The following is a 27,706-nucleotide window of genomic DNA, read 5'->3' on the forward strand; positions in this document are numbered from 1 at the left end:
CAAGGAGGTGGGGGCGAGTGTCAGGTTTGAAAGTCTAAATGTCGAGGGAATATAAGGGAAATTGATTACGCAAGCGCGCCCTGAAACATCTGCGCAGGATCACAGCGAGTAGTGCAACTCCTACAACAACAGCTGGTCCAGAGATTCGAGGCGAAGACGGGAGCATCATCATCACGCCATTGGCCCAGCTTCGACCTTATGGGGCTGAGATTTTATGGCGAGTCGTCCAATTTTGCAAACTTGTTCCGATATCATGAAAATTTAAAATGATCAGCAAGTCAGTCTTAAAATTTGCTTGTAATAGGATAAAATGGCCATTTTAACCCAACATGGCCGACTTCTTGAGTCTTTTCAGACTTTTTTCTTTTTAAATGAAACTGACTTTGGAGGCTACTTTTCTCAAAATGGTTGCTTCAAATGGATTTACTTTTTTTTTTGGAGTATGGGAAAGCCTTTAAAGGAGGATGAAGAAAATAAGCACTTTCAAGAGGGGCCTTCTTGGCACACATTGCTCGGGCCCTCGACATAAAAATATAGTCACGTCACGTGCGCTTAAAACAAAGTTTCCCTTTAAATCCCAAAGTTAAACAACAACACAGCGTTTTCGGCGGTGAATGCAGCCATGGGTGGCTCATTCGTCCTCTGCCTGCCCTTCCTGCTTTCATTGTGGAGTTTTTGTTGGGGTGGGGGGGCTGGAGAGGGGGTGGCGGGGGCTTGATATTGAACTTCAGGCTTGGAGTTGAGCCTGCTTCACCCCCTCCCCTGATCACTGAGAGAGAAAGAACATAATGTGACCGCCGCTGACAGTCCTCTGGACAGGAAGATAGTACTAAAGGGAAAGGGTTTTGGGTTTTTTTTTTAAGAGGGGTGTGAGTGGCTGGGGAGGGGGTTCCGTGCATGTTTTGGGATGGGTGTGTGCGCTCTTGTCTCTTTTTCCTGTTTTCAATCGTCTTCTAAGCCTCTTGTTCCATTTCTCAGGAAGCGCAATAATGTTCTCCGGTCGATTTGACCTGAGGCGGATTTGAATTGTCAGAAAGAAAACATACATTTCTTTGTTAACCTGGGAAGAAAAATTCACAATTGAAAAAGACAAGTTTATTTTACTTGTATTATGTGGCCTTCGCTAGGCTAAATAAGGTCTTCTACTTATTATTCTGAAATATGAATTAAGAATAAAAATCCACCTGTTTTTATCCATCTGGGGAGCGGCCATTTTGAGTGAAAACAGATTTCACCCATCAACACAAAAATCGGTGGACATATCTAGGACACTTAAAAAGGTCTGACGCACATATGGCTGAATTTGGACAGAACCATTTTGGTTTGGAGCAACCATTTTGGGCTTCTATCAATTTGCTCCGACGGAAGCCAGCTTTCATTTGTGTTGTATTTCTTTAACTTTCAAACGGGTTAATCTGACAACACAAGGGGGGTTAAATCGCTTGGCTAATATATTCTGCAGTCAGCTCCGGCCAGCGAGCCAACACACACCAAGGCTCCCACCACAATCAAAGAGTGTGTGTGTATGTGTGTGACAGGTTGATTTAGACTGCTATGCATTCTCCACATAATGAACAGCTCTACATTTCCTTTGCTCGGTAAATATTTGATGCGGCGGAATGATTTTTTAGCAGCAACGACGAGGTTGGTGGGGAGAAAAAAAAAAGTATTTAAAATCTCCAATCTTCGCTCTCACCCTTGTCCTCTTCCCATGTAAATAAGCCCCCCCCCACCAAAGAAACTCCACACACCCCTCAGTGAAGGCAGTTTAAAGACCCAACACTGTCTCCCCGGCAACCAGCATACACTGGGGTCCTGTCGTGGCCTCCCCTTGTCTTTTGTGTTTGGGAGCTCAGAGAGAGAGAGACAGAGAAAAGGGTAGAAAGACAGGAGGAAAAGGAGAGAATGAGAGACAGTGAGGGGATGAAAACAAAAATAAAAGATGACATCACGGCTATGTTGCAAAAAAAAAAAAAATGATGAGGATTATAGATAGCACCCCCTCCTCCCAACGGATGCAGAATAAGGACGAAAGAGAGAGAGAGTGGGAGAGTGAGGCCCCGGGGCCTGAATGGGGCATTGTGGGAAGACAGTGGGCACACTGGGCAGCAACACAGAGAACACTAACTCACAGATGATGCCAGAGAGTCTGAAAAACACCCACACTGGGCGACAATGGCAAACTTCATCGCTCCACTTGGCCCCTTGTGAATACACACACACATACACACTCTCTGTCACAAACTCACACACACACACAATGGCAGAATACCCGGCTAAGATGCCGTGTTATTCGGGAAATTCGGCAGCGGCACACTGAATTCCTTCAGTGGCGCTTTGAGCAGCAGATGGGCCTCCAGGGGGGCCCGCGGTTTTAAAACGTGCACGTATGGGAGCGTGCGTGTGGTCCATTGCGCCATTGCATCATGGGGAGGAAAAAAAAGGTGCGAAAAGGCCGACTGACATGTACCCAAGTTAAACACCTTCTCTGCATCATGTTAAGCAGAGAAAACTGGCCGTAAATGAGACATATCATGGAATCATTTAATATTTCTAACAAAACAACCACGTAGCCAAGGTTAGCTAGCAGTGGAGCTAATTAACATAACATTTCTCTACCAATTACATGATTATCTTGGCAGGACACAGTTCTAGAGTGAACCACTTTGATTTAGTGGAAGCATCATATCAAAGCCCTAGGGTAAGCAGAGCTGCAATGTTAGCACAGATTATCTTCTGTTAATAATATACTGTAAATTCAGATAAGATGTGTATGTGGTACTACTATGAAGCAACTATGCAGAAACTGGAAGAAAATGGAAGGTTTACCTTTGGGTAAAAGTTTGGAAATAAAGAATGCATTCATTAGAACAGAAAAGATCAACATAAAATTAGAATATATATATTTACCATTCATCATTTTCATATTTATTCTTCTATATCTGCACAACCATTCAAAATTTTTGGACACACTAGTAACTGAATGAAAAACTATCAGTGGTAATGTACGTATGGTTTGAAAAAATGCAGGTCAATGAATAGTTGGCGAGATAAGGAAATTGTACGTTATTAAAATGCTTTGTTTTGTTATCAATATAGCTGACAAACACAGATTAGTTAATTTTGCAGGGTATGGCGCTCTCTTGTGGTAGATATTTAGTAAACAAACAATAACGTGACACGTTTCAAATTTATGCAGTGCACACAATAAAAAAAATACGGTGTATTTTAAAAGGATAAATGTTTGAATTTTACATACATCTCTCACAATATGAAGAAAAATATAATTATTATTGAGTTGTCGGGCATCGGGCTACCTGCCGTAATTCATCCTCACCTGCCGTAAAACAGATGCAATATTCGTGGCTCCTAAAGTGAACAAGACTTACCTTAAACTGTTTGAAAACGCCTTTCGTGATTCTCTTACCTTACATATGGTCGTGAAATTTCAAGATTTCAACTGATATTTTCTACCACACCGTGATTTCCTTCTCTCTTGGTGACGTAATTTGACAAAATCGCTTTACGGCAAGAGCGTGCGGCTAATGTGTGTGGAGGTCAGCGGCATGACAGAACAGCGAGTTCTTAATACAAATATGCTGCTTTCTTGATAAAATAGAAACGATCCGCCAACTATAATATTGTTTTTATTATATTGACATTGAACACAACAGTTCAGCGTGGATTATCTAAGTCGTTACATCATAATTAGTGTTGCTTAGCCGAAGCAAGAACCTTTTTTTTTTAATTCCCACCATCCACCCAAACATGGACAACAACACACAAGGCTCCGGGGGACTGAAGGCGAGTCTCGGTGGTCTCTTCGGAGGTGGATCACCTGAATATTCCAACACGGAGCTCGCCGGTGTTCCATGTAAGCAACCTGGTACCTCCACGGCTAGCTTAGCCGCTCACCGGCTAGCATGTTAAAGTCAGTGTTGACTTTGCATTGTTTTTGTCATTTTAGTGACTGGAATGAGCCCTTTGTCGCCTTACCTTAACGTCGACCCTCGTTACTTAATTCAGGTAATGCAGAAATTTAGATGAGACAATGTACTGTGCTGAAATTGTGATAAAACAATGTCAATAATTGTGTGTTTTCAGGATACAGACGAGTTCATTCTGCCTACAGGCGCCAATAAGACAAGAGGAAGGTTCGAGCTGGCTTTCTTCACAATCGGAGGTTCTTGCATCACAGGTAAATGGATCTTGAAGCGACTTGTCGGCAATTCAACTTCACTACTCGGCAACAACATTCCGACACACAACCATAAGCTCTGTCTTATGTTACAAATTGCCCTTTGTTTTGTTACAGGAGCTTCTTTTGGTGCTTTAAATGGTCTCAGGATGGGCCTGAAGGAGACCAGAGACATGGCTTGGTCCAAACCGCGAAATGTACAGTAAGTATGGCGCCGAGTATTCTGTATCATCTTAGTTTATGCAGCAGAGATAAGATGATGACTGTTGAAATGTTCTGTTGTCTCACCAGGATCATCAACATGGTGACAAGGCAAGGTGCTTCGTGGGCCAACACTTTGGGTTCAGTCGGTAAGACCCAACTTATTATGCAAACAAAGTCGTTTGTGCGGCATTGACATCTGTTATTGTGTCGCAGCCTTGTTGTACAGCGCGTTCGGCGTGGTGATCGAGAAGGTCAGAGGAGCTGAGGACGACATCAACACAATAGCAGCCGGCACGCTGACGGGGATGCTCTTCAAGGCAGCGGGTAGGTCTCGAGTAAACCCAATTAATTAAATAATACAGGATGAATAATATCTGACTATCTTTGCTTTGGCAGGCGGCGTCAAGGGTGTGGCCCGTGGGGGTCTGGCCGGTCTGGCCTTGTCTGGCGCCTACGCCGTCTACAACAACTGGGAGCATCTGACAGGAACGTCGTCACCATCCTCCTCTAGGCTTTACTGAATTCCTCCTCACCATCCTCCTTTTCCTCTGATGTTAGGGCCAAATTATCTGCAAGTGGATCTTCTCATGATGAACTTTGCCTTACAGTTGGTTCTACTCTTGTATTTATTTCACCGTGATTATCATCAGAAGCTGTATTGCAAGAACCTGAATGTGCGTCTCCCATCATTTGATGTAATAATTGAGAAATACCATTAAAAAAAAGCAAACATTTTATTGTTGTGGAAGCGACGTCAGTGCAGGAAGAAGTCTCGGATGCGTGTGGCCTCGATCCAAGGGATGTACGCGGCGGTGCGGGTGAAGACGCTGGGTTTGTTCTCCACCGTGCAGCCGATGGGGCCGAAGCTCACCACGCCGTGGACCTCCCAATGCTCACGGCCCAGCTGGCACAAAAGAGGCCCTCCAGAGTCCCCCTGAAAAGAACACCGCTCTGATTTATAATTTGCCACCCCTCCTCATGAGGCTGGAAGGGAACAGAAGCCAACCTGACAGGCGGCGGGCGGATCCTCGATGTCCCTAAAGCCAGCGCAGATCATGGAGTCTCGCACGCGGTCACCCCAGAACTTCTTCTGCCGACAGGTTTTGAAGTCGATGATGGGGAGGCGGGCTTGGTTGAGAGCCTCTGCCAGGGAAACGTTTTCCTTCCCACCTGATGTATTTCAACAAAACATCTGTCCACTTTTCCCCCAAACAAAGATCTTTTAGAGTTCCTTCAGACTCACCCCGAGTGTCACCCCAGCCCGTCACCCAGCAGTAGTGTCCCGGCTTAAGGCTGGTCTGCTTGCGCGGCAGGCAGGCGTAGCGGATGAAGTTGGACGGGAGGATGTCAACAGCTGCCTTCACCAAAGCGATGTCATAGTCCAGCTCGCTATGCGCCGGGTAGCGGAAATTCTCATGCCGGTAGATGCGTTTCACTGGGAAGACCCTCTCAGCTGTTTCGGAGCGCCTCAGCCGATGCTTGCCAAGCACGATCCTCCACGAGCCGGGGTCCTCAGCTTTTCCCCTGAAAGGTCGGTTTTAATCACTCGAGTTTCTAACAGTACCAAAATGTTCTTTTTATCTTCTGGGTTACTTTTGGAAGCAGTGAGCAGCAGTGAGGATCCAATTCTTGTGGATCAAAGTTCCTCCACAGACGTGAATGTGATGTTTACTACCTCTGGGTCGAACCTGGCAAAGAACAGAAGAAGAAGCCTCAGTAGGTGTATTATTATTAATTATTAATATTAATTTTTCATATACCTGCAGAGAGACTTGCCAAGGCCAGGAATGCGGTCTAGCCTCGTTGCCCGACACGATCCTCTCGACCATGTTGGGTTTGAAGTAGGCCATCCCGCAATCTTTGGGCCAATCTGCAAAAAAAAAAAAAAAAACACACATGTCAACCCTGTTGTGATTTTAATATGTGTGTGTATTCTCACCCAGGTGTAAGACCTTATGCTGCTTGCCAGGCGTGTACGTGTACGCAGCCTCCCGCAGCAGCGGCAGCAGCAGCAAACACACCACATGAAGCGCGGCGGCCATCGTTTTCCGTGTAAAAATCATCAGGCCGCGCGCAACCCGCCGTTTTTATAGCAGCAGGTACACGCACACACAAACACACAATGAGTTGGCGCTGGATTGTTCTCCTGCTGTGATGACTTTTCACAAAAAAAAAAACCTTTTCACACATACAGTAGTAGTCGTGAACACAAACATGTCAGGTGACGTACTACAGTGGCATAGTGAACTTTAAATGACCTCTGGGGATAAACAACACAAATATTAGTGTATTTTATGGACAAAAAGTGAAACACCCCTTTAAAATAAAAACACTTTTACACTTTTACTGATCATATGATAATGTGACAGTATAGAAAGAGCTATCTGGAAATCACCAGTGAGTTTTTACAGGGTTTTTTTTACTCTGAATGGGAATGTGCACGCTCATCTGAAACACTGAATGGTCGCAGCACCTCAATACGGTTCAACAAGCTGACTGTAGTTAAAGAGCAGAATATTAGGTACACCCGCATCATCGTGGATGTTATTACTGTTGTGGACGTTTAGAGAATATTATAAAATATGATAAAAGCAGTGCAAAGTTCGACGCCACTCGAGCTATGTTAATACGTAATTAATTTATCTACTTTTTTTAATTAAACAGCTAGCATCACCCAACGAACCGAAACAAACGTGTTCTATCACAAATCAAGTTTGATTACAATAAAATCATGGAATTATACATAAATGATAACATACAGAATAAATAAATAAATACAGAAATGCCAAATATAATTATAAGAAATATAGGGTGGGCTAGAATTCATGACTCACTTGATATCGATGTTATGTTACTCCAACACCATTGTGCTGCTCTTTTTGCTGTTCCCTGTTTGGCCACATGAGGGCAGTATAATACAGGCAGACGGCTTAATTGAGTTAGTAAACTTCAACCGTGAGTGGCAATACAGAGATGGAATGTTCTTTTTTGAAGAATTGTTAACTATTAGCAAAACTCTCAGCAACATTTTTTTTTTATAGATTTTCTTGTTTTGCATTTGTTAAGAAATCGGTTAGTCAGAAATTCTGACCCATTCTTTATTGAATAAGCATAAATTAAATAAATATAATTAACACATAAAATAATAATGGGTAACTGAATAAAATATTACAATAAATTTATTAGTTTAGTGATTATCGTTTTAAATTGCCTGTGCAAAGAGCAGCAATAGAGCGGCCATGTACATTTAATACATTAATAACAAAACATCACTTTCAATGTGACTTAAAATGCAAAGAGCAATACAGTGTATTTTCATGTACCACAATGTTGCAATTCTAAAATGTTGCTGTTGAGACCTTTCATCAACTCTCAATTTTTTTTCTTTTTTTTTTTACATTGCATATTTTAAATCTGTTGCGCTGCAGTAATCAGTGAATTTACTCAACAGATCTCATCTTTTGTCTTAGTCGACTTCCTTTTTTGAGCCTCCACACCACCCTGGTCTTAGTGACCTAATAACACTCCTCTTCCTTATGGTCCCACGCGAGAGCGAGGGGGATTTTGGGATGTTGTCATTAACCACGTCTCCTTCCTCGGCTTTGCTCGCTTCACGAGGCGCCTCCTCCTTTTCATCTCCTTTGTCTTGTATCATCTCCTCTCCGTTGTCTGGAGGAGTGGCGTCGGGGAGCACCACAGAAGGAGGAGCAGGAGCTTTGCTCTTCTTCTTTGAGGGCCGTTTGACAGTTTGGGGGCTGTTGTGAAGTTCCAGGTGCTTCCGTATGGCCGCGGTCAACATTTCCGGCTCCATGGATGCGCCGTGGACGTCCCACGTCATTCCGTCCTCGTCCCACTGCACCTGCTTCATGCTGCTCCGCCTCCTCCCCCCCGGCTCCTTCTTCTCCTCCCCGGCCTGTGTCTTAAGGCACGACCTTCTACGCCCCAGATCGTCTTTCAGCTTCTCGTCCTCCTCGCTCTCGCTCGGCGGGATCATGCTGGAGGAGGGTGACACCAGGTTAGAGTTGGAGTCCACAGAGGCCTTCAGGTCTAGTTTGGATCCGGGAGGCGAGCCCAGTAGAGAGTGGGAGGTGTTACTGTGGCGGTCCAACCATGAACCTGTGGGGGACAGCGTCTGCACGGCAGCGTCCACCATTTTCTGCTGGGCCTTCTCCTTGAAGATGGGCTCCCTTTGGGCTCCTCCTCTGGAGCATCTACACCCCTCACCCAGAAGCGAGTCGCTCAGCGAGGAGACCAGAGGCGACCTCCTTGGCTGCGGTTGCCACGGCAACTGGAGGTGGCACACCGAAGCTTCTTCATCCAGTTCTCGCTCCTCATCCACTGATGTTGACACCTGAACTTGGCCATCGGATATCTGGGGTGTCTCCTCATCGGGGAGGCATCCAGGGGATGGTGATACGCCTTCCTCTGAGCACACGGATGACGCCATTGGGGAGGGATACTGAAAATAAAGCAAGCGGTTACCGCTGGAGGTGTCATCTTCTGTACTCCTCACCCGAAAAAAGGGCCGAGGAGGTAGGGTGGTGGATGCCAGGGGGGACCCTGGAGAGTCTCCATGCTCAGGTAGCAGCATGGTTGTGGACGCCAGAGGGGACGCCGGGGACAAGGCGTATTGTTCCACGGATGGCAAAGTGGGTGTCAGCAGCGGGGAGATGAATGGCGAGGAGGTGAGAGTGGTCGAAGAGCAAGAAGGAGCGCAGCAGGCCACGTCCTTCGCCAGGCTGCCGGGTCGCGACGTACTGCCGCCCCACACCACCGTGTCGGGCGTGCTGCTGCGGCTGTGCACGCTGCTTCCGCCACTGCAACGGCTCCAGCGCCGCATGTTGGCCACCAGCCGCTCGCTGATGGCGGCCGGGTTGTTGCCATCCGACGACTGCAGGCTTCCCACGCGCCGCCACTCGTGGAGCTCCTGCAGCGTGCCCTGTTCGACGTTGGCGCTGGAGCTGCGGTGTAGATCCAGGTCGGTCCACGTCGGGTCACGCTTGAAAACATCCATGGAGCTCTTGGAGACTGAGAAGATGGGTGTGTTGGCATCACCGTCGTCCATCGGTCCTTCCATCAAACTGGAGTAGGACACAGATGGACTGACGGAACAACACACAGCCGGGTAGATTTCGGAATGGGGTCGCACGGGCTTCATTGCCATGGCAACAATTTAAGAAGTACCTAAATTGGATTATGTCATTTTTTAGACAAAAAAAGATTATTTTACTGGAATAATAATTCCTAGTTAAACAACACTCCGATGGGAATATAATCTTCAAACCTTAAAGTGATGTCCTCTTCTGTATAGCTAAATGGCGTCCCGTTTCCCCTCCGACATCTTTCCAGTCCCACAAACACTTCTTCTGGGTGAACAACCTGTCGCATCAAAATGGTGCCGATCAATCATCAGTGCGTGCATGAGTGAACGAGTGCCGTGGGGTGTGTCGCATCTTGGGCCCCGAGGATTAACCGGCCACCTGTCATCCCATTAGCTGACAGCCTATCTCTGGACTCCGTGTGTGTGGCTAAAGAGTTAAGATCAGGTCAGCTGGCAGGATTCCAAAGCATTTATTCTTGTACAGGATAAGAATAATCAATCTGCCTTTACATTTGCTGTCCAAAGTACTATCCCTAATAAAATGACTGACCAATAGAGGGCGTGTGTACACACGAGAAGCAGCCAGCTGTGTCCACCTCACACATATGGACACACATTTGACTTTGCGTCTCCTGTTTTTCGGGTTCGATGGTTCCCGTTGGCCTCATTGCAGGACTTCTGGTGCTGCTTCTTTTCATTCTTCTCCTTCTTGGTTTGGTGATCTTCTGTCTGTGGAGGTGGAAGAGGAGGCGTGATCGCAGACAATACCTGGAGTTGGTTGCCGCCGTGCCTCAGGTCCCATCATGCACTCCTCTGGTCATCCCCGTTTCGCAAGATTCCTGTGCCAAGTCAGTACTATCAGTAAGTACTGTTGACTCGTTTCTCACAATTTGGTGTTTGTCTTAAGGCCCGGCGACATTCCGTTCATGTTGCCTCCTCGCTTCCCAATACCTCTGAAAGACATGGAAAAAAGCGAGGATAAGGCGGAGGTGACTAAGATGGACCTTCTGGCTCACCGGGGCTCTCTTTGTGTTCAAAGTAAGTCCCCACTGCTTTTATTCAGATTGGTAGCACATCCCATTTTCAATTTTTAATATTCCAGGTTGGTACCCAGTGGGGACTGTGCTGGCCGGTTTGTATTCTGGCAAGGTGGTGGGACCCCCGCCCGGCATGGCAACACGTCTCTGCTTCTCAGTGGAGTACCGTTACGGCGCCGAGCAGCTAGCCGTCTCCTTGTTCCGCCTGGGCAACCTGCCGCCTTGTTTCCATAGTAACGTCACCCTGGTGCAGCTCCGCCTACTACCCGATGACCGGCGTCCCCGCCAGGCCAAGTCTAGGGGCACCGGGCCCGACCCGGAGTTTAATGACTACTTCCTGTTCCAGGTGAGAATGTGATCGTGGCACACTTGATGATGTGACCCCAATCTTCTTGTCCTCCACATGACCAGGTGACAGCAGCCCGTGTGTCACGGAGCACGCTCAGTGTGTCCGTGCTGAGCGTGTCACATGACGGCAAACGCCACGCAGTGGGCCAGGTGCTCTTTCCTTTACAAGGAGAACTGGGACAGGCTGGTAGGGTACTCTGGAGAGACTTGGACACTGAAAACCACCATCATGTATGTGCATAGATGGCATCGTGATTAATTTAATAGTTAATTAATTGATGTTCACATTGCTGGAGCTTGTTACGTGTTCCTGTCAGTGTTCAGAGCTCGGTGAGGTCTTGGTGTCCCTGAGCTACAACCCGACTCTACAGCGCCTATCAGTGGAGGTTCCAAAAGCTCGAGGAATGCAACCTCTGATGGATGCAGGTGGGAGGTCTTCTGGGTGGTCTCTTGATACTCAATGTGCTTTATTTCAACATTTCTGTTCTCAGGTGTGTGCGTGCGTGCAAGCTTGCAAATTCACACTCAGGTGGTGAAGATCAAGAGCAGCGGCGTCGTGAAGGCGGACGGCGAACCGGAATTCGAGCTCAGGACGAGTTTCAAACTACGGGCCGAACATGTAGACGAGGCCTGCCTCCGCTTGGAGGTGCGGCGGGAGACCGATCACGTTCCCTCAGGTAACTCATCATCTTCTAGAGGGAGGTTACACTTTCATTGTACTGTCTAAACGAGCAGGATAACTCAGTCTTTCCTTCTAACTAGCTTAACTATTTCTCCTATTTTCCTTTTGTCTTACACATCCAGAACCTTCAGTTCCGCTGGGAGTTGTGGTGCTTGGTCCATTCATGTACGCCAGGGGTCCGCAGCTGCAACACTGGATGGACATGGTCAACACACCACTCCAGCCGGTCAAAGTGTGGCATGGACTCTGCACAACCACTTAAAGGCATTTGTGTGGAGTGTCTATCTGCAATATATTTGACATATACACAAATATATTTCAGTAAAGTGGTTAAATAAAATGAAAATATACTAATTCATTCAAATGGAACAAAACAATATAAGTGTTTAGATGTTTCAGGTGAAAATTTTCACTTAGAGAGAAAAGGTGTTGAAATGCAAAAATTGAAATACCGCTAATGTCCACAAGACGGCGCAAGTCGCTTCCCGTGCCGTTAAATTAGTAGCGTAGAGTGAGAAGTAACCCGGAAGTGCGTCAACTTATACACCCTTCCTGTAAGTTCCTGCATTTAATTACGATGCCACGTTTCATTTAGACATTAATACAGATTTTAATCATGAAAATAAATCAGAACACGTTATTGGAAGGACATAAAGTCATGTTGGTCCCGTACAATGCTGAGCACGTACCAAGGTAATTGCAACTAACACGTAATTCAAGAATACTGATAATTTATCCACAGAATAAAGTGGTCAGGTCATCAAAGATGTTGTGTTGTACAAAAAAAATGTTTTATATATATTTTCAACAGGGTCCATCAAGGTAGGTTTAAGGCAAGAATAAAAGGAAAGGAGGACAAATAGTCTTAAGTAAAGTTAGGAAGTATGCAAGTAATTGGGTCTGAGCACGTAAGGATGGAAGGAAGAAAGGTAGGAAGGATGCATGAATTAAAAGTAGATCCTAGGAAAGGTTTCTAATTTATTGCTTTGTGTAGGTACCACGAGTGGATGAAGTCTGAGGAGCTGCAACAACTGACTGCCTCAGAACCTCTGACACTGGAGCAGGAATATGATATGCAACGCAGCTGGAGGGAAGACGCAGACAGTAAGTTGTTTGGCAAACTGAATTCTTGATCTGCAGATTTTCACTCAATGTCTGGTTTTCCCAGAGTGCACCTTCATCATCTTGGACAAACGGCGCTGGGCGGATTCTGGAGCAGAGGAGGTGCAATGCATGATAGGAGACGTCAACATCTTCCTGACCGATCCCACGGATCCTTCCCTGGCCGAACTGGAGATCATGATAGCAGGTCAACAAATAACCGAGATTTTCTTCTTGTGTCTTTCCTTACCTAATTTATTTTATTTACAGAGCCCAGTTACAGAGGGAAAGGCATCGGGAAGGAGGTGACACAAATGATGATGCATTATGGTGAGCTTTTACTGCATGTTATTACTCCATGTTTTTTTTTTAGGATGAAAAATAACACTTGAAATAAAAATCATAACGTAAGGGGGTGGGCGTATTTTCTCACATGAATTTATTCAAAAATAAGTTTTCGCTGATGAGTGCCTTGTCCACCACCAGGGGTCACTAAACTTGGTATCAGCAAATTTCAAGCCAAAATCGGCCTAGATAATGAAGTCAGCATTGCTCTGTTCAAGAAACTACAGTTCCAACAGGTAAAATCTATATTAATAATTATAAATTTGTCTGATGAGATCTTTGAGATATTTCTTTCTGTATTTTCTCTATTAATGGTTTGCATGATGATTCCGTAGGTGTCAGTGTGTCAGGTGTTCAAGGAGGTCACTTTGGAGACAGCGGTGGACGAGTCACTTCGCCGGATGCTGTTGCAGCAAGTAGGTCACATGTCCGAGCGGGACTACCTGGCAGCTTGCGGTCGAAGACCGGAACCAAAGTCACAGTCGGCCACGGACATTTCCAAATGAGGTCTTTTGACAAAGGCGTGGAGTCAGCATGTTTATTTCAAGACGTGATCACATTGCAAGAAGAACGCCGCAAATTGGCGTGAGAAGACAGAATTTTTTTTATTTTTTTTTAAAAACAGACAGTTGTACAAAGAGCGACAATTCCATAGGAATTTTCACACGTTTTTGTCTCTCTGCGTCAACGACAAGCGGCAGCAGTGGCCATCTTAATGAGAAAGATTCATTTCAAAACCCAGTTTAGCTTTTAGACGTTTGCATGGATTCCACAAAGTCCTTAACAGCCGCAGACAGATTGCCGAGGAGCCGGCGGACGATGATTTCTTGCTCACGGGCCCAAGTCAGGCCCCGATCCAGGGCGGCGTCCAATGCCACGCACACGTCCTCCCGCCGCAGCTCCGTCAGCCGGCAGGTGGCTGTCAGAACGGCCATGCCGAGCAGCAGCAGCAGGAAGAGCTTGAAGAGAAGACCTAAGGCTGAGCGGCAAGGCTTTGACGCCGACACCGCTACGGTCTTTTTCCCTGCTGACGTGACACAAAGACAGGAGATTGTTTTTAAAAACAATGGTTACCTGTTTTTTTTAAATTAAATCTTTGGATGTATGCCTGATTTTGACAACAGAAATAAATATATTGCACCGATATATGAAAATGTTTTTGAGTAACATCTAAAAGTATAGCCCTCAAAAATGTATTGACAAATTTGAATTTACAACGCAAAAAAAAATTAACCTGTGGCATGTCCATTCTTCTTCTTGCTCCTCTTCTCCTCGTTCTTCTTCTTCTGTTGCTGCTGCTGCTCCTGGACGGCGGCGGCAGCGGCCACCTGGGCGTTGTATTCCTTCCTCCGCTTCTCTTTCTCCTCTGCCTTCTCACGCTTACGTGCCTCCTTCTCACGGGCCTCGCGTTCCCGCTTCTTAGCCTCTCGCTTCCTCTCCAACTCTAATGGAAAAGACATTTTTAAAACTCTCAATATGGGAAAGATCAAACATTGTTTCCTGACCTTTCTCCCTCAAAAGTCGCTTCTCTCGTGCGAGGTCGGCCTCCTCCTGCAGCACCTGCATGTACTTCAAAACCTGACCAAAAAAAAAAAAAATTTTAACTAACTTGACATCTTTTCCTGTGTTTTTTTCTGCATGTCTTTCATACCTTGGTAGCACATTGCTTGCACTGCTTCTCATCCAGGCAATCTCCCGCCACTTTGGCCAGCCCCGCATCCAGAGGATTGTCCTTCAGGTCCAACCACTTCAGACTCTGACAGCAAAAAAAACAAAACCTGTGCTATTAGCTTAGCGACAAGGAAAAAAAATGCCACTTTTGTTATATATGCACTTCCACTTACCCGCAGCTGGGAGAAGCTAACAGGCAGTGTGCTCAGCTTGTTGTTGTACAAATCCAAGTGCTGCAGACTGGTAAGGTTTCCAATGTCATCCGGCAAACAGGTCAGTTGGTTTTTACTCAGGTCCAACTTCACCAAGTGGGTTAGGTTGCAGAACTCAGGCTGCCATGTGAAGAATACACAGGAAAAATAGTAGCCCGGGGGTAGAGTTTCAACGCATGGTTTATGAGTGACGTCAGAGAATTTTCAAGTAGGGTTTTTAAACCGGATTATGGTTTCAAACTGGGGTTATAAATTTATACACAATGTTACATAGATATGGACGATTCTATCCTTTCAGCAGATGAAAAAAATGTTATACTAGAAAATTTACCCATATTGCATTTTTAAAAAACAGTTCCAGGTTTAAAAAATGCACTTACCGGCAGAGAGGTGATGTTGTTGCACGACAAGTCCAAAAACGTCGCTTTGGTGAATAAAGCCTGTTGGTATGAAGTTATTATTCGTTAGTTGTCTTTTTTAATAGTTTTTAATTAATATTATGAGTGAATTTTGTAAGATCACCCCTCACACGCGTGAACTCACCAGCTCTTTGACAGGCACCTCGGTGAGGTTGCACAGACTCAAATCCATCTCCTTGTCATTTAGTTTATCTTTTAAATTAAACACTTTGTTGCTTTTACTCATTTTGCCTACCTGTGCAAACACGTAAAATGCATCAATTCACGGTTATCCGGTGGCATTTAATTAAAACATTTGACCATTTTTTTTAGTTAATGACGCACTCACCTGTTTATTACACCGTGTGAAAAATGTTTCGAAGCAAGGTTAGCGACAAAAATTACAGGAATTTGTTGTAAATATAAGAAAAGTAACCTAAAATCAGGCGTTGAGGTGCACTGTAGTGCGAGTTTCGGGGCGACTCGGACTCTGAATGAAAATCCACGTCACTGATTTGTGCCGCACAGGGGAGGCGAGTCTGAGAGCAGCACCCCCTACAGTATCGGAGGACACATTACACCCACCAAAAAAATTAATTTATATAACAATTACTCCTTTTATATATAGCATTTAATATATCAAAACTGACTCTGTGTTTAAAAAATAAAGCAGAAAATAGCATTTGCGTGTATTACATTTTATAATTTCATAGATGGTGAACATAAATGCATGAATACAGCTTTTGTTTCAGGCATGCTTGTAATTAAAAAACACGTAACACGTATATTTAAAAGTAAATCTGCATCAAGCAATGGCATGCATATGCTATCTAAAGCCCGCTGTGGTATCGCTTTAATCAATCTTTCATTCTTGGTAGTTTGTGTGCCAAATGAAGCTCAACACGGTTAAAAACAAAGACACAGCAGTGACGTAGATGATGAAAAAGATTCTGTTGATTTTCAAGGTGAGTCTGGTCCAGTAGCCGGGCTTGTCCTCTTTTTCCTTCCTGCTCTCGAGAAGCAGCGTGAGGGCCTTCATCAAGTCCCTCGTCTCGTTGGAGAGTCTCTCCAGAGAGTCAGACTCGGTCAGACGGCCATCCTGCAATGGATTTTTTGGGTTATTGTGAATATCTGCCTGATAAAGAACATTTTGGAGAATTATAGAAACCTTTATAATTTCAGATGAATTTTCATCCGTAGGCCCTTTACAGATGCATGCACAACTTCGGCTTTTCTTTGCTGCAAACAAACAAAATGAGATGAATCAGAATACCATGGAGCATATTATTGGAAAATCAATTTTCAAAAGTTTTGAAACACGAAAACAAAAAGCCTTGTTCACCAGTAGCATTTTGATCCACGCTGACCGTGACATCCTCCCCGCCATTATCTTTTTCCATCAGGTACATGGCAAAAATGGTCTCCAGCAGGCTGACCAGCATCAGCGCAAAGATACCGATGCAGTAGACGGCTGAAGGTAGCGGATGGAGGACGTCAATGAATATGAAAAGCGAGTCATTTTATATTTCATTTCACATCTGGCTGACCTATGAGAGGGATTCTGTTGGATGAGCAGGGGAGGATCTCGTTGAGAATGAGCTGCATGACAGTGACGGCTAGCAGCACGGTCACCTTGAAGCTCAGCTTCTCGCCGCCCCTATCTGAGATGAAGAATGAGGCCAAGTCCAGGGCCAAGAAGAAGAGGACAGGCAACAGGAAGTTGATGATGTACAACACCGGCCTCCTCTTCATGTTGATCTGTGACATCCCATTGGTGGTAAGGAAAAGTGATCCTCAAAGAGTATTTGTGACAAATTACTCACAGTATAAACAATCATGTCTTGCTGGATGCCGAACTCGCTGCTGGTCTTGTTGACAACGGTCATGCTGACAAAGAGCCATTCGTTCTGGGTGCGCATTACCTCCCGTGACCACTGGGTGGCCTCGGCGGAGCTGAGCGAATGAAGCAGCTGGAGTTCCTGCACTGAGAGGAGGTATCAGCAATACTCGAGTATTTATTTTTCTGAAGGTTTTTTTTACATTTACACAAAACAGATTTAGATTTGCCATGTAGAATATGTAATTTTTGGTGAGCCTTACATGGGTGGACCACAGACTTGAAGGTGAGGTTGCAGCTCTGGCGGTCAAAGGGGAACTGGTAGATGTGCAACTTGCACGTGCTGAGCAGTACTTGGTCGTTTTGCACGTGCACGCGGCCATCGTTGAAGATGGTGAGGTGAGGGCTCGGGGGGGCCTTGTCCTTCTCGATCCTGCATGGCAACATCACGCTGCAGATGTCAGGCATCAGAATTTATCAAATTTTAGTTGAGGTTTAGGATTGTTGGGTTACTGGGTTAGATTAGCATTTTAGAATGTGAAGATGTTGGTTGGAACTGTGTTGTACTTACATTTCTTCAATGGTCAGATCTGGTTTCCAAAACAATTCCGTAGGGACCGAGACGTTCTTAATCCCGCAAAACTGCTCGGGGTCCCAAGAGATGTGATCATTGTGCCAGCTCTGTGCAAGAAACACAATTAGAATAATTACCCCAAAAAAGTCTGGCAATTTTTAAATCAACTCGGAAAAATTTTTTTTGAAAGAACCGTGAAAATCCAAACATAGGGAATGAAGGTCTGGTCAATTTCCCTCTGTTGACAGACAAAAAAAATAAAATTAACAATTGCATTCAAGAAAAGATGACCTACCCTTAATCTACCAACCAAAAAAGCATTCCTGGATTTTTCCAGCCTTGGTTAATTATTCATCCAATATGATGGAAGCCACTTATTACAGTTTAGAAAGCCATCAAGCAGCATCAGTGTCTGACTGATTAACCACAAAAAGATTTGGAAACGTTCCATTTTATTTATGATGTCACCTGGCAACCACTGACTTAATTTACTGCATTTATCATTTAGTGAATAGCATCCCTTCCTCATATCTACATATATAGCCATTTTTAACACTTTAGATTGGTCAATAATTTGTAAAAATAACATAAATATACAAACAAATACATTTTTAGAGACAAGTCAAGAAAAAGAAACTAACCACGTCTAGAATGGCGTATAGGATAAGCTCCAGCGAAACTACAGTTGGCTTTTTGTAGTCTTTGACCGGCCTCGTCATGTAGTACAAAGTGCTTTGTGTGGTCAAGTTGAGATGATTCAACACTTCGTGGTAAGAACACACTTGCTCCGAGGATTCCACTCCTGCATAGCATGTCAATATTTGGCTAAATATATTCCAACAACAATAAAAATAAAATAAAAAGCATCATAAGCTCACCTGTGAGGAAGAGCATGAAAAAGAAGAAGAGTCCAGAAGCTGGCATCATGATGTAGTGATTTGTGAGAATGTTCTCTTTGGTTGGTGTGGACTTAGGAGAAAAAAAAAGAAAAATGGGCTGGACCACATTTAATTCCCACATGTCCAAATTGGAAATGCAATCATTCGTGGCGCCAGTAAATGCTCATTGCCTTCTCATTAATGGTCATTTCCGTCCCTTTCTGTCTGACTGACCACTTTAATGCTTGAATATCACAGTTTGATTTCAAAAATATATATATAATTGTATTTTATTGTGGTCAATGCAAGACTGGCTGTGTTGTTTTGGCAATCAAACATAAGGAAGTGATCAACTTTTTTGAAATTAGAGGCAGTGTTACAAATTTTATTTTTTAATATGATCAATTATATAATTCTTAATTAATCATAATCTTCATCGATAATTATGGCCCATCATAAAATGAACATACAACCGTTGCTTTCTTTCGGCGTAAATCAGGTTTGAAGGACTTGAAGTTCAATTTATGTTTTATTCGTTTTTAGAAATTTAGTTTGAAACATGATACTGTGTCGCCGTCTTGTGGCCACAACCGGAATTACGCAAACACGGAATTACAATGCAGGGTAAATCATAGATCCTCGCTGAAACCAATTATGCACAATAGAATCTGTGCATTTGATTGGAACCTTGCACTTGAACCGGCACAGCATTACTTTAATAAAAACATCACAACTAAAATATGAAAATGATAACAATAATACTTTCAAACTCGATTGGTCAGTTGCAAAAAAAAAAAAAAAACACTTTATTTTCCGTCTCACCTTCACGCCTACAATCCTACAAAAAATTCTGATTCACGACACATTCAGACTGTGACCGATCACGTGACAGCTCGGGAAATTGAGGGCCACTTGACACCTAAAAAGACGCGAGACCAGCCACCTGGATGTATCATGCTTCAACTTCAGCCTCATGCAACGTTACGTCGCCTAGGAAACGGCTAATAGTGCATTAATATCCCTTTACAACCAGCTACAGTACGTGAGTTAAGTGTTGAGCATGTGTAAACCTTTACAAATGTTTCATAGTTAAATCCACGTTCTAATCAACAACACAGTGCTTTGCAGCGGATAAAAACACAAATCAACATTGAGAAGAGGTTAACTAAAAAAATACAAGAGCAAAAAAAAAAAAAAACTAACTTAGCAGTTCAGTGCAAACTGATGAGAAGATGAAGCCTTTTATTATTGCTGGGTGGTGGCTTCAAGAGTTGCACTGCAACAATACTGACATGCTAATACGGCTGGGTGGGCGGAGCTTAATTCCAGTTCATTGATGTAGCCAGGGATGGGCATAATCATCACTATCCAAATGTTAAATGTTTCAGTATATATATTTTTATAATTTGCTTTTCTCCAAAATCTCCAAAACGAAGCTGAATGACAAAATCATCAGGTTTTCAATCAGGTTTCATCTTGCAAGAGTCCAAATTTTAATTTGACTTTAGTGGTCAATTCTTGTTAGAGAAGAGCAAATTGTACAAAAGCATTAAAATTTTCACAGTTCAACCCAAATTCACCTTGAGAGATTATATTGCATTTTGGATTCATCCTAAAATGTATCAATTAGTTTTTAGGAGTAGTGTATATCAATGAATTATTTGCATGCTAATTTTCCACATAATGAAGGAAAACGATGCCCATCCGACCCTTCTGGGTTCCTACATTCGTTTAATGTTCAGGTCCATGTCTGCTTTTGTTTCACATTCAGCAGAAATCGTCCAAAAAGGAGCAGCACTGAAATCGCCCACGTGACATTGTAATTGATCACAGTAGCCCCTGACTGATTAGCTGGTGGTGGTGGTGGAGCAGCAGCAACTTCTACATAAAGTCACAACATGAAACTGTCACAGGTAAGTTAGATCTATGAGTAATAAATAAGAACAGACCGTGGGGGGAAAAAATATTTTGAAAAGTGCTCAGATAACGCCTCATTGGAGAAGAACCTGGAGGTGGTGGTGGTGGTGGTGGAATTCCCTGCTCAGCCGTTATCCAGTAATGAAGCACTGAGTAGGAAGTGCAAGTAGTAGTCGTAGTAGTTGTGTTTGGGTGTGTGTGTATGAGCGCGCTACACAATGAGGGGTCCACGGCGGGGGTGTTTGGGACTCTGGCCTTCCCGGTTCTCCACCCCTTGTTCCTCCCGGTTGCTGGTGGAGTCCAAAACGGGCCTGTAGCCGCCATGATACATCAAACCTGAACGAGAGATGACAAATGGAAAAAGACGATCCTGTTTAAGTTAAGAGAAAATAAATGCACAATTAAGTTAAGACCCAAAATTAAAATAAATATATTGAAGAGCAGTTGTCAGATCTTGAGTCTTAGCCAACACCGCATACCTAGTCCTCAATATGTACAGGGCACGACTCCTCATCTTTCCATCCAAAAGAAGGCGAGAGAAGGGGAAGAAAGGGAAGGGAGGAGGAGAATACGGGATGGGAGGAATTCACAGGAAGAAGGGAGAGATAACAGAAGACATTTTACGACACAAAGAGAGAGACGACATTTGAGCTAAGAAAAACGCAACACATGGGGAAGGAAAACGGCTTTGTGAAGAAGATGGCGGATGTCAAGGCAAATGTTCATACAAAGCAAATAAACACACTGACGGAGAACATGCACGTATGAAGCACACATGAACACAAACACATCAGGGCTTAAGGATGGAGGGAGCGCGCAGTTACTTGGTATCAACAAGCAAGAAAGCAGCAAAGGAAAGAAGTGACAAATAGGAGCCTGCGTTAGCCTCTGCCGCCATTCTTTCTCCCTTGTGTTAGCCTAGCAAGCTAACTTCGAGCATCACTTCTGGTCGGCGTCCACTCACCGGCAAATCGGCCGTCAGGAGCCTGCTCATTGTCCAAGCCCAAAGAGGGCGTGTCACACAGGGCCACGCCCTGATTGTTATTGGCCAACTCGGGACACCTGCTCCGCCCACCTGCAAGCGAGGGCATAGGTCAAACAAGAGCAGCCAAGCACAGCGGGCGGGGCACGGGGGACAGGCGGGAAGGGAGGTGGTCGGCCATGCGAGAATGAAGCATTGCTGAATGTGTTGCGTTTCGTGGTGTTTTGTTTTTTGCAATGTGCACTACCGCCACCAACAGGACTGGAGTGGAACAGCAGTGGCTTTATTTTTCGTTTTTTTTGTACAATGTGTCAAGTGAGGAGTGGTCACCGTAGTTACCTTTGCCATTGGATGGCGAGGAGCGGTCCTCTTCTGTGACATCATTTCCCTAAGAAAACAAAGAGCTCAAATAAAAAGTTTTCATGAAGTACTCATGCGAGTCATTATAGGCCAGTCACCTCAGAGTCCTGCTCATCGACAGCCACGGAATAATTCAATTCTGTTGACTCCTTGGAAAAGGGAGAGGATCAAAAGTCAGGGAAAACAAAATGACTATAGAGGTCAAAGGTCTTTTTTTTACTTGGGCTGGCAGTGAATGAGTTTTTAAGCGGTATCAGAAAATTGTATTTGAAATTTTTACCCCTTCCAGCTGCGAGGGTCCTCGGCTCTCCATGCGGGTGTCCCGGTTCTCCTCGCCCTGGGCGTCAAGCCCCTCCTGGCCCCCCCCGGGCTCGCCGTCCGCCCCAGCCAGGTAGGACCCTGACATGGAGGACATGGTGTCAGTGCTGATGTGGGAGTGCTGCGAGTGGGACGAGGCCATGGACATCACTGACTGGGCCAGGCTGCTGCTCACTGGGTCTGGCAGACACACGGAGACACACATCACGGTCCGACGCCATCTTTAAAAAAATCCTCCCGTCGGATCCGCCCAATGCCGCAATGGCACCGTCTTATAATTTATTCATGTTAAAACGCTCCGTGAACCGGACTGAGGGTTTTACTTTCCACATTTTGTCTCCATTTCGGAAATATACAACTTGCCCTCTACGACTCAAATGTGATTAGTCAATACTACTGAAATGGAAACCGTTCGATCTTGGAATCTTCTTCCCGACAGCTTCTGCTTTTGACACGCGGTAAACTATTTGTAGAGATAGCAGCTTCCTTTGTGAGATGACTTTTCATGGATTCCGTTTTGTGTTACCTTCAGGGGAAGTGATAGTGGAGGAGAGCGGCGTTCCAGTGCACGGCGACTGGTCGATAGCCCCGGAGGAGGAGAGAGTTAGATTTTCACTGTCTGGTGTGACGCCGCACTGTAAAACCAAAGCGGCTGTTGTAACAGGAGCTTCCAACCTGACGAAACATCTGTAAAAATATACACACCTCCTGCGGATCCACCGCAAGTTTGTGGCGACGACCTTCTAATTCACTACAAGACTTCTCGTCCTCCTCCTCGGGAAGCACTGAGGAATTCTGGGAAAGCGACCTAAAATACGCAGACCTGCGGTTTGGATCGGCTTCAAAGAAGTAAAAAAAAAATAATGACATTCACTCACTTGGAACCGCTTTTCTTGAGTTTGAGCCCCTGACTTGAGTTGGAATGCTCCAGAGGGGATATGGAACGGGCCGCCCCTGGGTGGGCTTCGCTGCCGTACGTGGGCAGCGCCCCTGACACGTGACTGGGTCCGGAGTGAAGGGGGGGCGCCACGGAGGATGTAGCAAGGGGGCCGTTGAGAGCCTCCAGCAGGGACACGGCCTCGTAACCCGGGGGGATGTGCTCGGATGCCTTCAAAGAAAAAAACCCCCAAATATTTAAAATCCGTGTCCAAACATTAGCTCATATTAGCCGTACCGAGTGTTCCTCCGAGTCTGACGTCTGTGAAGTGATGACGGGGTTAAAGCTGGTCGGCGTCAAAGGACTGAGTTTCTTCCTCATCGCTCGGATTTGCAGCAAAGCTCTGAAGGCTAAAACAAACAAAGCGTATGGGAATGTTTGGCAAAAAAGCACCTCCCCGTATTTGCGAGCGTGGACTCACGCAGTCTGCAGATGGGACAGCAGTTAGCTTGATAGCGCAACGTGTCGGCGCAGGCGTTGCAGAGACACAAGTGCCTGCACGGCAGGATGAGAGTGTCGCGCACGTCTGACAGACACACCACGCACTCTGCGCTGTTGTCACTGATTTCGTCATCGGCAACCTGGAGATGAATGGACAACCCGCGGGTCGTATCAACTCACACAAGAAGAAAAAAAAAAAGCCTCTTACCTTTGATTCTTGGCTGTTGTATTTGTTCTCGATCCCGTAGATCTCCTGCAGAAGATAACTCACTCCATCCACCTGGGAAATGGAAAACAAAGAAATGATGTCACGTCTCCAGGGGGATATCAAAAAACTTTTTGACAGGTGCTCACCACTTGTTTCTGCTTCAGAGGCTTCACACAGTAGCTGCCATCCATGTGCTGCCATAGAAAACCAGACTATGAGGAATTCAACGTCATCTTCAAAGACCTTGTTGCGATCGAGTTTACCTTCTCAAACGTGGCCAGCAGGATGTGAGAGTGGCCCAGATGTTCTGCGTGGAGAAAAACACAAAGACATTCACTCAGAATGTCATTTGAAGCCACAGGTCGGCGTCGGAGCGGAACTCACCGTCGCCCTCGTCGACCACGGCCTGCACCACCATGGGGAAGATCTCCCTGTCCACGTCAAACAGCAACTGAGGAGTACAAACAAGGGGCGTGGATACTTTAGCACACACGGTGGAGATCTTTGTCTTCCACAAAGTGTATCATCATGTCACCTCTTCGTCCGCCCACTCGCTGAGGTTGACGGTGTGCGAGGGAAGACAGAACTGCTGGCTCACCCCCTTCTTGAAGTGCACCGTCTCCGACTGCAGAGAGCTGTCCTGGGGCAGGTAGCTAAAGGGAACCAACGTAAATCCAAAATTCAAGCTCCACCACCATGTTCTTTCTCTTTATCTCAGAACCTACACTGGCACGCCGTTGTGAAACTCCTCTATGGCCTGGTAGTAGATGGTGATGGCCACCTGCGTGTCGGCATCGAACGTGAACTCCACGTTGTAGCAGGCCCGCTGCTTGCCCGCCTCGTCATCGCCGGGCAACTTTAGGTCCTCGCTGCATCTGCAAGGTAAGAGCAACAACTTGCCTTAAAAAAAAAAAGTGTGTCGTTGATGCTAGCTCGACACTTTATACTAAAAGCCTTTTTTGCTAACTCAATTCCAAAGCCTCGAGTTAGCGGTTGCTGTTCATTCTTAGTCAGCATTTCTGCAAGGGGAGGGGGGGGGGTTGTGTTACAACGTACCGTACAAGCCGCAGTGTGTCCTTGCGGATGTTTATAAGGCTCCGTAGCGTCTTCACCGGTTCCTGAGGTGGAGGGGCTGCGTATGGGAACTGAAAGCATTTGAGTTAGTTCAATAAAGCCACAAGCTGCTGACTGTGCAAAAAAAAAAAGGACCAATCTAGGATGTGGCAACATAACTCCACACACTACGCAATATCCATGTGTGGCGTTACACATCTGGAGTCGTGCTCGTAAAACACACACACGAGCCTTTCAGTAGACGACAGTGGAGGTCTTATTAGAAATGTCACAGCGGCCATTCATGCTCGTGTGTATGAAACAGCTTTTGTAAACACTCGATTCCTTATGGGAGATTATTGCCTGTAGGGGAATGTGTGTGTGTGTTTCTAAATATAGCTTGTCCGTGATCGTATTTGCAAGAGAGTCAGAGTGCAATAACTCAAGCTGGGTTTATGATTTTACCACGCCATCTGCTCACAAGCCACCGAGCGTTATATAACGCCGCATTGAGCGTCTCGTTCGAAGAGAGATGAAAAAGGGAGAGAAATGCTTTTTGGTGAATTCTGAGCCCGCGGGAGGATTTAAATGGTCTCATAATCGGGGAGGGAAAAACACTACTGCTAATTTTAGCCTGAGTCTAGACATAAACAAGACCACAAGGTTGATTTTAAAATGGGAGTTTAACATTTTGGTGATGCAATCGAGACCCCCGCAGGTAAACGGACGGCTCATTGCGTGACATATTTAATTACACTGAACGGTTGACAAATTTGTGTAAATTGCAATCGGGCAGAATGTGGAAGGTTGCGAAACGGATGCCGTCAAGTGTGGACGAGTGAGTTTGCGTACTGCGCGTTAAAAAGAAATGAATGCCAGATGATGGAGTTGGCTGTTAAGTAAAAAGAGTCGTTTGGTGAAGGTGTGGAAATTATAACAGAACGTAAACCGCTCAACAACTCTTTTTTCAAAATGTAAAATCATGAAAGTCATCAAGTGGATTGTGTAAAATGAATAATAAAAAAACAAATACATCAGATTGATTTTATGATTTTATAGACTTTTTTTTAAATGGTCATAACAATTCAAGGATAGCGAGCTAAATTGACTTTACAAGTTACAGTGAGAATACTCACCGCTACTGGTCTGGTCCCGAGGAAATTAAGATCTGTGTTTTCTCCAAACAGGTAACCTTCTGGGTGGGTTGAGTCAAACTTCTCCCCACCCATGATGAAGTGGCTGGCGAAGTAACTTCCTGTGGACCCAGATGAGAGATTGCAAATTGAAGAGTGACAACACAGACCTCCAAATTTGGCTTGTAAAATATTCACATGTATTTATTTAATTTTTTTGCGGTGTGCAGCTGGCTTTGAATCATGACAAGAATATAATCGTAACAATTCGGATAAATATTTGACAGGCTGTGGGAGGTGTGGAATCGAGTCTGACACCTTCAAGACTTGTTTCACATGCCAGCAGACTAGAACAAGAGTGAATGACAGCTCCTGAAGCAGGTCAGCAGCTTTGTCACCAGATCCCGCTGTGAGGAACTGGGTCTGACAGATCAGTTTCATCGACAACCTTCGTTCTTCTAACACTGACGAGATGATGAGAAACAATGATTTGCCATAGAATTACATTTTAATAGGGGCATATTATGGAACATATAATTAATTTAGAAGCCAACAAAAAAATTTTAAGAAAATATTCGGTTCTGTATGCACGTGATGGGTGGGGGGGTCTCTTATGGGGTCCCATTCAAGCTAGGACCGCCACTGATTGCACGAGTAGGGGAGAGAGAACTGTTTGTAATATTTCATCATGCAATGCAAAGATCTTATGCAGGTGACGTTTTATTTTTATTACCTTTACAGACACACAGGAGGTTTGTGTTCAATTCACCAATTATTATTTACAGTAACTGCAAAGCAATTTTACACTACAAAAATATCACACGCTATGTCATGTCGGCCTTGAAGGCTTCTCAGTAGCTCTTTTCCAGTTTCTCAGCAGCATCTGTGATCATGTATGTATTACTTTTTCCACATTTTAGCGCAAAACACAATCCCCTGCAATACGCTCTGCAGGGTGGTAAACACACACTCCAATACACGCTCACATACACACCCATTGGGCTGACCTGTTGTTAGTGTCTTACCAGATTTCGGTGGATAACGGTACACCGAATTAGATGGAATATCCACTTCTTCCACGCCTATGTTTTGTCTGCTCGCGAAAGCCCCCATCTCCAGTCAAATGACGGTAATAAAGACCAAATGGACATTCAAGGTTCGCTTTGTCGAACCCCCTCGATGACGATTACTTCGACTCATTTAATCCGCTTGATCCTTGTCTATATCCATTTCTTGTAAAAAAAAGAAAAAGAGATCGATCTCCCCCTTCTATACCGTGGATGCGACCGTCCCGGGGATTTTCGACCGGTTGTTTGTTCTCGCCGGTCAACGGTGGAGCTCGGTTGATTAGTTGAAGGGGGTAAGGGGGAGCAGAAATCGTGGGATTCCCTTTAAAAACGATCTTAATTTGGACTTTTAAAGCACCAAAAAGCAGCAGTGCGTCGATGCTGTCAGAGGGCTGTGGATCCTGTGACGTCACAAAATCCGGACCCTGGTTTTGGCGCAGTAACCCCCCCCCCCCCCCCTCTTGCCCCCCTCCCTCTCTCTTAGCAGCTAGCATAGCCACATCCTATGTAGCCTAAGCCCCCCCATACGGCGAAGACTGCAATGCAGGGACAGCATGCATGTAGCAGTAAAACACTACCGAGGGAAACTTAACTTGATCTACTTATGCAAATAATTGTATCTTATATGTAGTAAAAGCTAAATAAAAATGTATGATTTGGTTTTATTGCTTGGGGAATGTGAAAAGTTGCTATATCTAGCAACA

General features: G+C 45.0%; 8 protein-coding genes across 17 annotated transcripts; 3 read left to right on the plus strand and 5 right to left on the minus strand.

Moving 5' to 3' along the window:
• The first annotated feature begins 3,345 nt into the window (after positions 1–3,345).
• On the plus strand, positions 3,346–5,137 carry timm23a (translocase of inner mitochondrial membrane 23 homolog a (yeast)). The gene is made up of 7 exons (XM_088360217.1): positions 3,346–3,874; positions 3,968–4,026; positions 4,105–4,198; positions 4,316–4,400; positions 4,490–4,548; positions 4,616–4,726; positions 4,799–5,137. Exons 1-7 carry the CDS (start codon positions 3,769–3,771, stop codon positions 4,921–4,923), a joined length of 639 nt encoding a protein of 212 aa, XP_088216343.1. The 5' UTR covers positions 3,346–3,768; the 3' UTR covers positions 4,924–5,137.
• On the minus strand, positions 5,118–6,475 carry LOC148382515 (chymotrypsin-like elastase family member 2A). Of its 2 annotated transcripts, none has more exons than XM_088360212.1 (6): positions 6,342–6,475; positions 6,163–6,272; positions 5,996–6,090; positions 5,646–5,926; positions 5,409–5,572; positions 5,118–5,336 (listed from the first exon to the last, which is right to left on the minus strand). In XM_088360212.1, exons 1-6 carry the CDS (start codon positions 6,463–6,465, stop codon positions 5,157–5,159), a joined length of 954 nt encoding a protein of 317 aa, XP_088216338.1. In that variant the 5' UTR covers positions 6,466–6,475; the 3' UTR covers positions 5,118–5,156. The 2 variants fall into 2 exon arrangements, with proteins under 2 accessions (XP_088216338.1, XP_088216339.1); XM_088360213.1 differs by having other exon boundaries at positions 6,355–6,452.
• Positions 6,476–7,861: 1,386 nt separating this feature from the next.
• LOC148382516 (uncharacterized) lies at positions 7,862–9,845 on the minus strand. The gene is made up of 2 exons (XM_088360206.1): positions 9,687–9,845; positions 7,862–9,586 (listed from the first exon to the last, which is right to left on the minus strand). The coding sequence occupies exon 2, from the start codon at positions 9,564–9,566 to the stop codon at positions 7,869–7,871; it is 1,698 nt and encodes a 565-aa protein (XP_088216332.1). The 5' UTR covers positions 9,567–9,586; positions 9,687–9,845; the 3' UTR covers positions 7,862–7,868.
• syt15 (synaptotagmin XV) lies at positions 8,059–11,928 on the plus strand. Its single transcript, XM_088360207.1, has 7 exons — positions 8,059–10,351; positions 10,411–10,541; positions 10,606–10,886; positions 10,952–11,119; positions 11,206–11,314; positions 11,380–11,565; positions 11,693–11,928. The coding sequence occupies exons 1-7, from the start codon at positions 10,152–10,154 to the stop codon at positions 11,830–11,832; spliced, it is 1,215 nt and encodes a 404-aa protein (XP_088216333.1). The 5' UTR covers positions 8,059–10,151; the 3' UTR covers positions 11,833–11,928.
• Positions 11,929–12,079: 151 nt separating this feature from the next.
• On the plus strand, positions 12,080–14,160 carry nat9 (N-acetyltransferase 9). 3 transcript variants are annotated; one of them, XM_088360214.1, is made up of 6 exons: positions 12,080–12,263; positions 12,565–12,674; positions 12,739–12,879; positions 12,942–13,001; positions 13,158–13,252; positions 13,352–14,160. In XM_088360214.1, the coding sequence occupies exons 1-6, from the start codon at positions 12,187–12,189 to the stop codon at positions 13,520–13,522; spliced, it is 654 nt and encodes a 217-aa protein (XP_088216340.1). In that variant the 5' UTR covers positions 12,080–12,186; the 3' UTR covers positions 13,523–14,160. The 3 variants fall into 3 exon arrangements, with proteins under 3 accessions (XP_088216340.1, XP_088216341.1, XP_088216342.1); XM_088360215.1 differs by having other exon boundaries at positions 12,085–12,124; XM_088360216.1 differs by lacking the exon at positions 12,080–12,263 and adding an exon at positions 12,353–12,499.
• lrrc59 (leucine rich repeat containing 59) lies at positions 13,597–15,829 on the minus strand. Of its 3 annotated transcripts, none has more exons than XM_088360209.1 (8): positions 15,647–15,829; positions 15,443–15,549; positions 15,280–15,339; positions 14,861–15,019; positions 14,668–14,772; positions 14,522–14,594; positions 14,251–14,460; positions 13,597–14,043 (listed from the first exon to the last, which is right to left on the minus strand). In XM_088360209.1, the coding sequence occupies exons 2-8, from the start codon at positions 15,542–15,544 to the stop codon at positions 13,760–13,762; spliced, it is 993 nt and encodes a 330-aa protein (XP_088216335.1). In that variant the 5' UTR covers positions 15,545–15,549; positions 15,647–15,829; the 3' UTR covers positions 13,597–13,759. The 3 variants fall into 3 exon arrangements, with proteins under 3 accessions (XP_088216335.1, XP_088216337.1, XP_088216334.1); XM_088360211.1 differs by having other exon boundaries at positions 13,597–14,040; positions 15,443–15,553; XM_088360208.1 differs by having other exon boundaries at positions 15,443–15,553; positions 15,647–15,828.
• A 240-nt stretch (positions 15,830–16,069) lies between these two features.
• LOC148382520 (5-hydroxytryptamine receptor 3A) lies at positions 16,070–18,947 on the minus strand. 3 transcript variants are annotated; one of them, XM_088360124.1, is made up of 10 exons: positions 18,587–18,947; positions 18,350–18,510; positions 17,902–17,946; positions 17,706–17,815; positions 17,398–17,567; positions 17,121–17,281; positions 16,845–17,055; positions 16,640–16,768; positions 16,466–16,536; positions 16,070–16,396 (listed from the first exon to the last, which is right to left on the minus strand). In XM_088360124.1, the coding sequence occupies exons 1-10, from the start codon at positions 18,726–18,728 to the stop codon at positions 16,163–16,165; spliced, it is 1,434 nt and encodes a 477-aa protein (XP_088216250.1). In that variant the 5' UTR covers positions 18,729–18,947; the 3' UTR covers positions 16,070–16,162. The 3 variants fall into 3 exon arrangements, with proteins under 3 accessions (XP_088216250.1, XP_088216249.1, XP_088216251.1); XM_088360123.1 differs by having other exon boundaries at positions 17,398–17,585; XM_088360125.1 differs by having other exon boundaries at positions 17,398–17,585; positions 18,350–18,947.
• Positions 18,948–19,096: 149 nt separating this feature from the next.
• Positions 19,097–27,444, minus strand: rnf157 (ring finger protein 157). Of its 3 annotated transcripts, XM_088360121.1 has the most exons (20): positions 26,961–27,444; positions 25,939–26,057; positions 24,806–24,894; positions 24,475–24,624; positions 24,285–24,402; positions 24,134–24,200; positions 24,013–24,056; positions 23,896–23,943; positions 23,750–23,821; positions 23,522–23,681; positions 23,338–23,450; positions 23,042–23,271; positions 22,869–22,971; positions 22,690–22,798; positions 22,126–22,343; positions 21,944–21,994; positions 21,825–21,873; positions 21,468–21,578; positions 20,983–21,017; positions 19,097–20,839 (listed from the first exon to the last, which is right to left on the minus strand). In XM_088360121.1, exons 1-19 carry the CDS (start codon positions 27,046–27,048, stop codon positions 20,983–20,985), a joined length of 1,974 nt encoding a protein of 657 aa, XP_088216247.1. In that variant the 5' UTR covers positions 27,049–27,444; the 3' UTR covers positions 19,097–20,839. The 3 variants fall into 3 exon arrangements, with proteins under 3 accessions (XP_088216247.1, XP_088216248.1, XP_088216246.1); XM_088360122.1 differs by lacking the exon at positions 20,983–21,017 and having other exon boundaries at positions 22,126–22,244; XM_088360120.1 differs by lacking the exon at positions 20,983–21,017 and having other exon boundaries at positions 26,961–27,443.
• Between the last annotated feature and the right edge of the window lie 262 nt (positions 27,445–27,706).

Source organism: Syngnathus floridae, chromosome 18, assembly GCF_059516105.1.
Source record: "Syngnathus floridae isolate MCC-2025c chromosome 18, RoL_Sflo_1.0, whole genome shotgun sequence".
In the NCBI taxonomy this organism is placed as follows: domain Eukaryota; kingdom Metazoa; phylum Chordata; class Actinopteri; order Syngnathiformes; family Syngnathidae; genus Syngnathus; species Syngnathus floridae.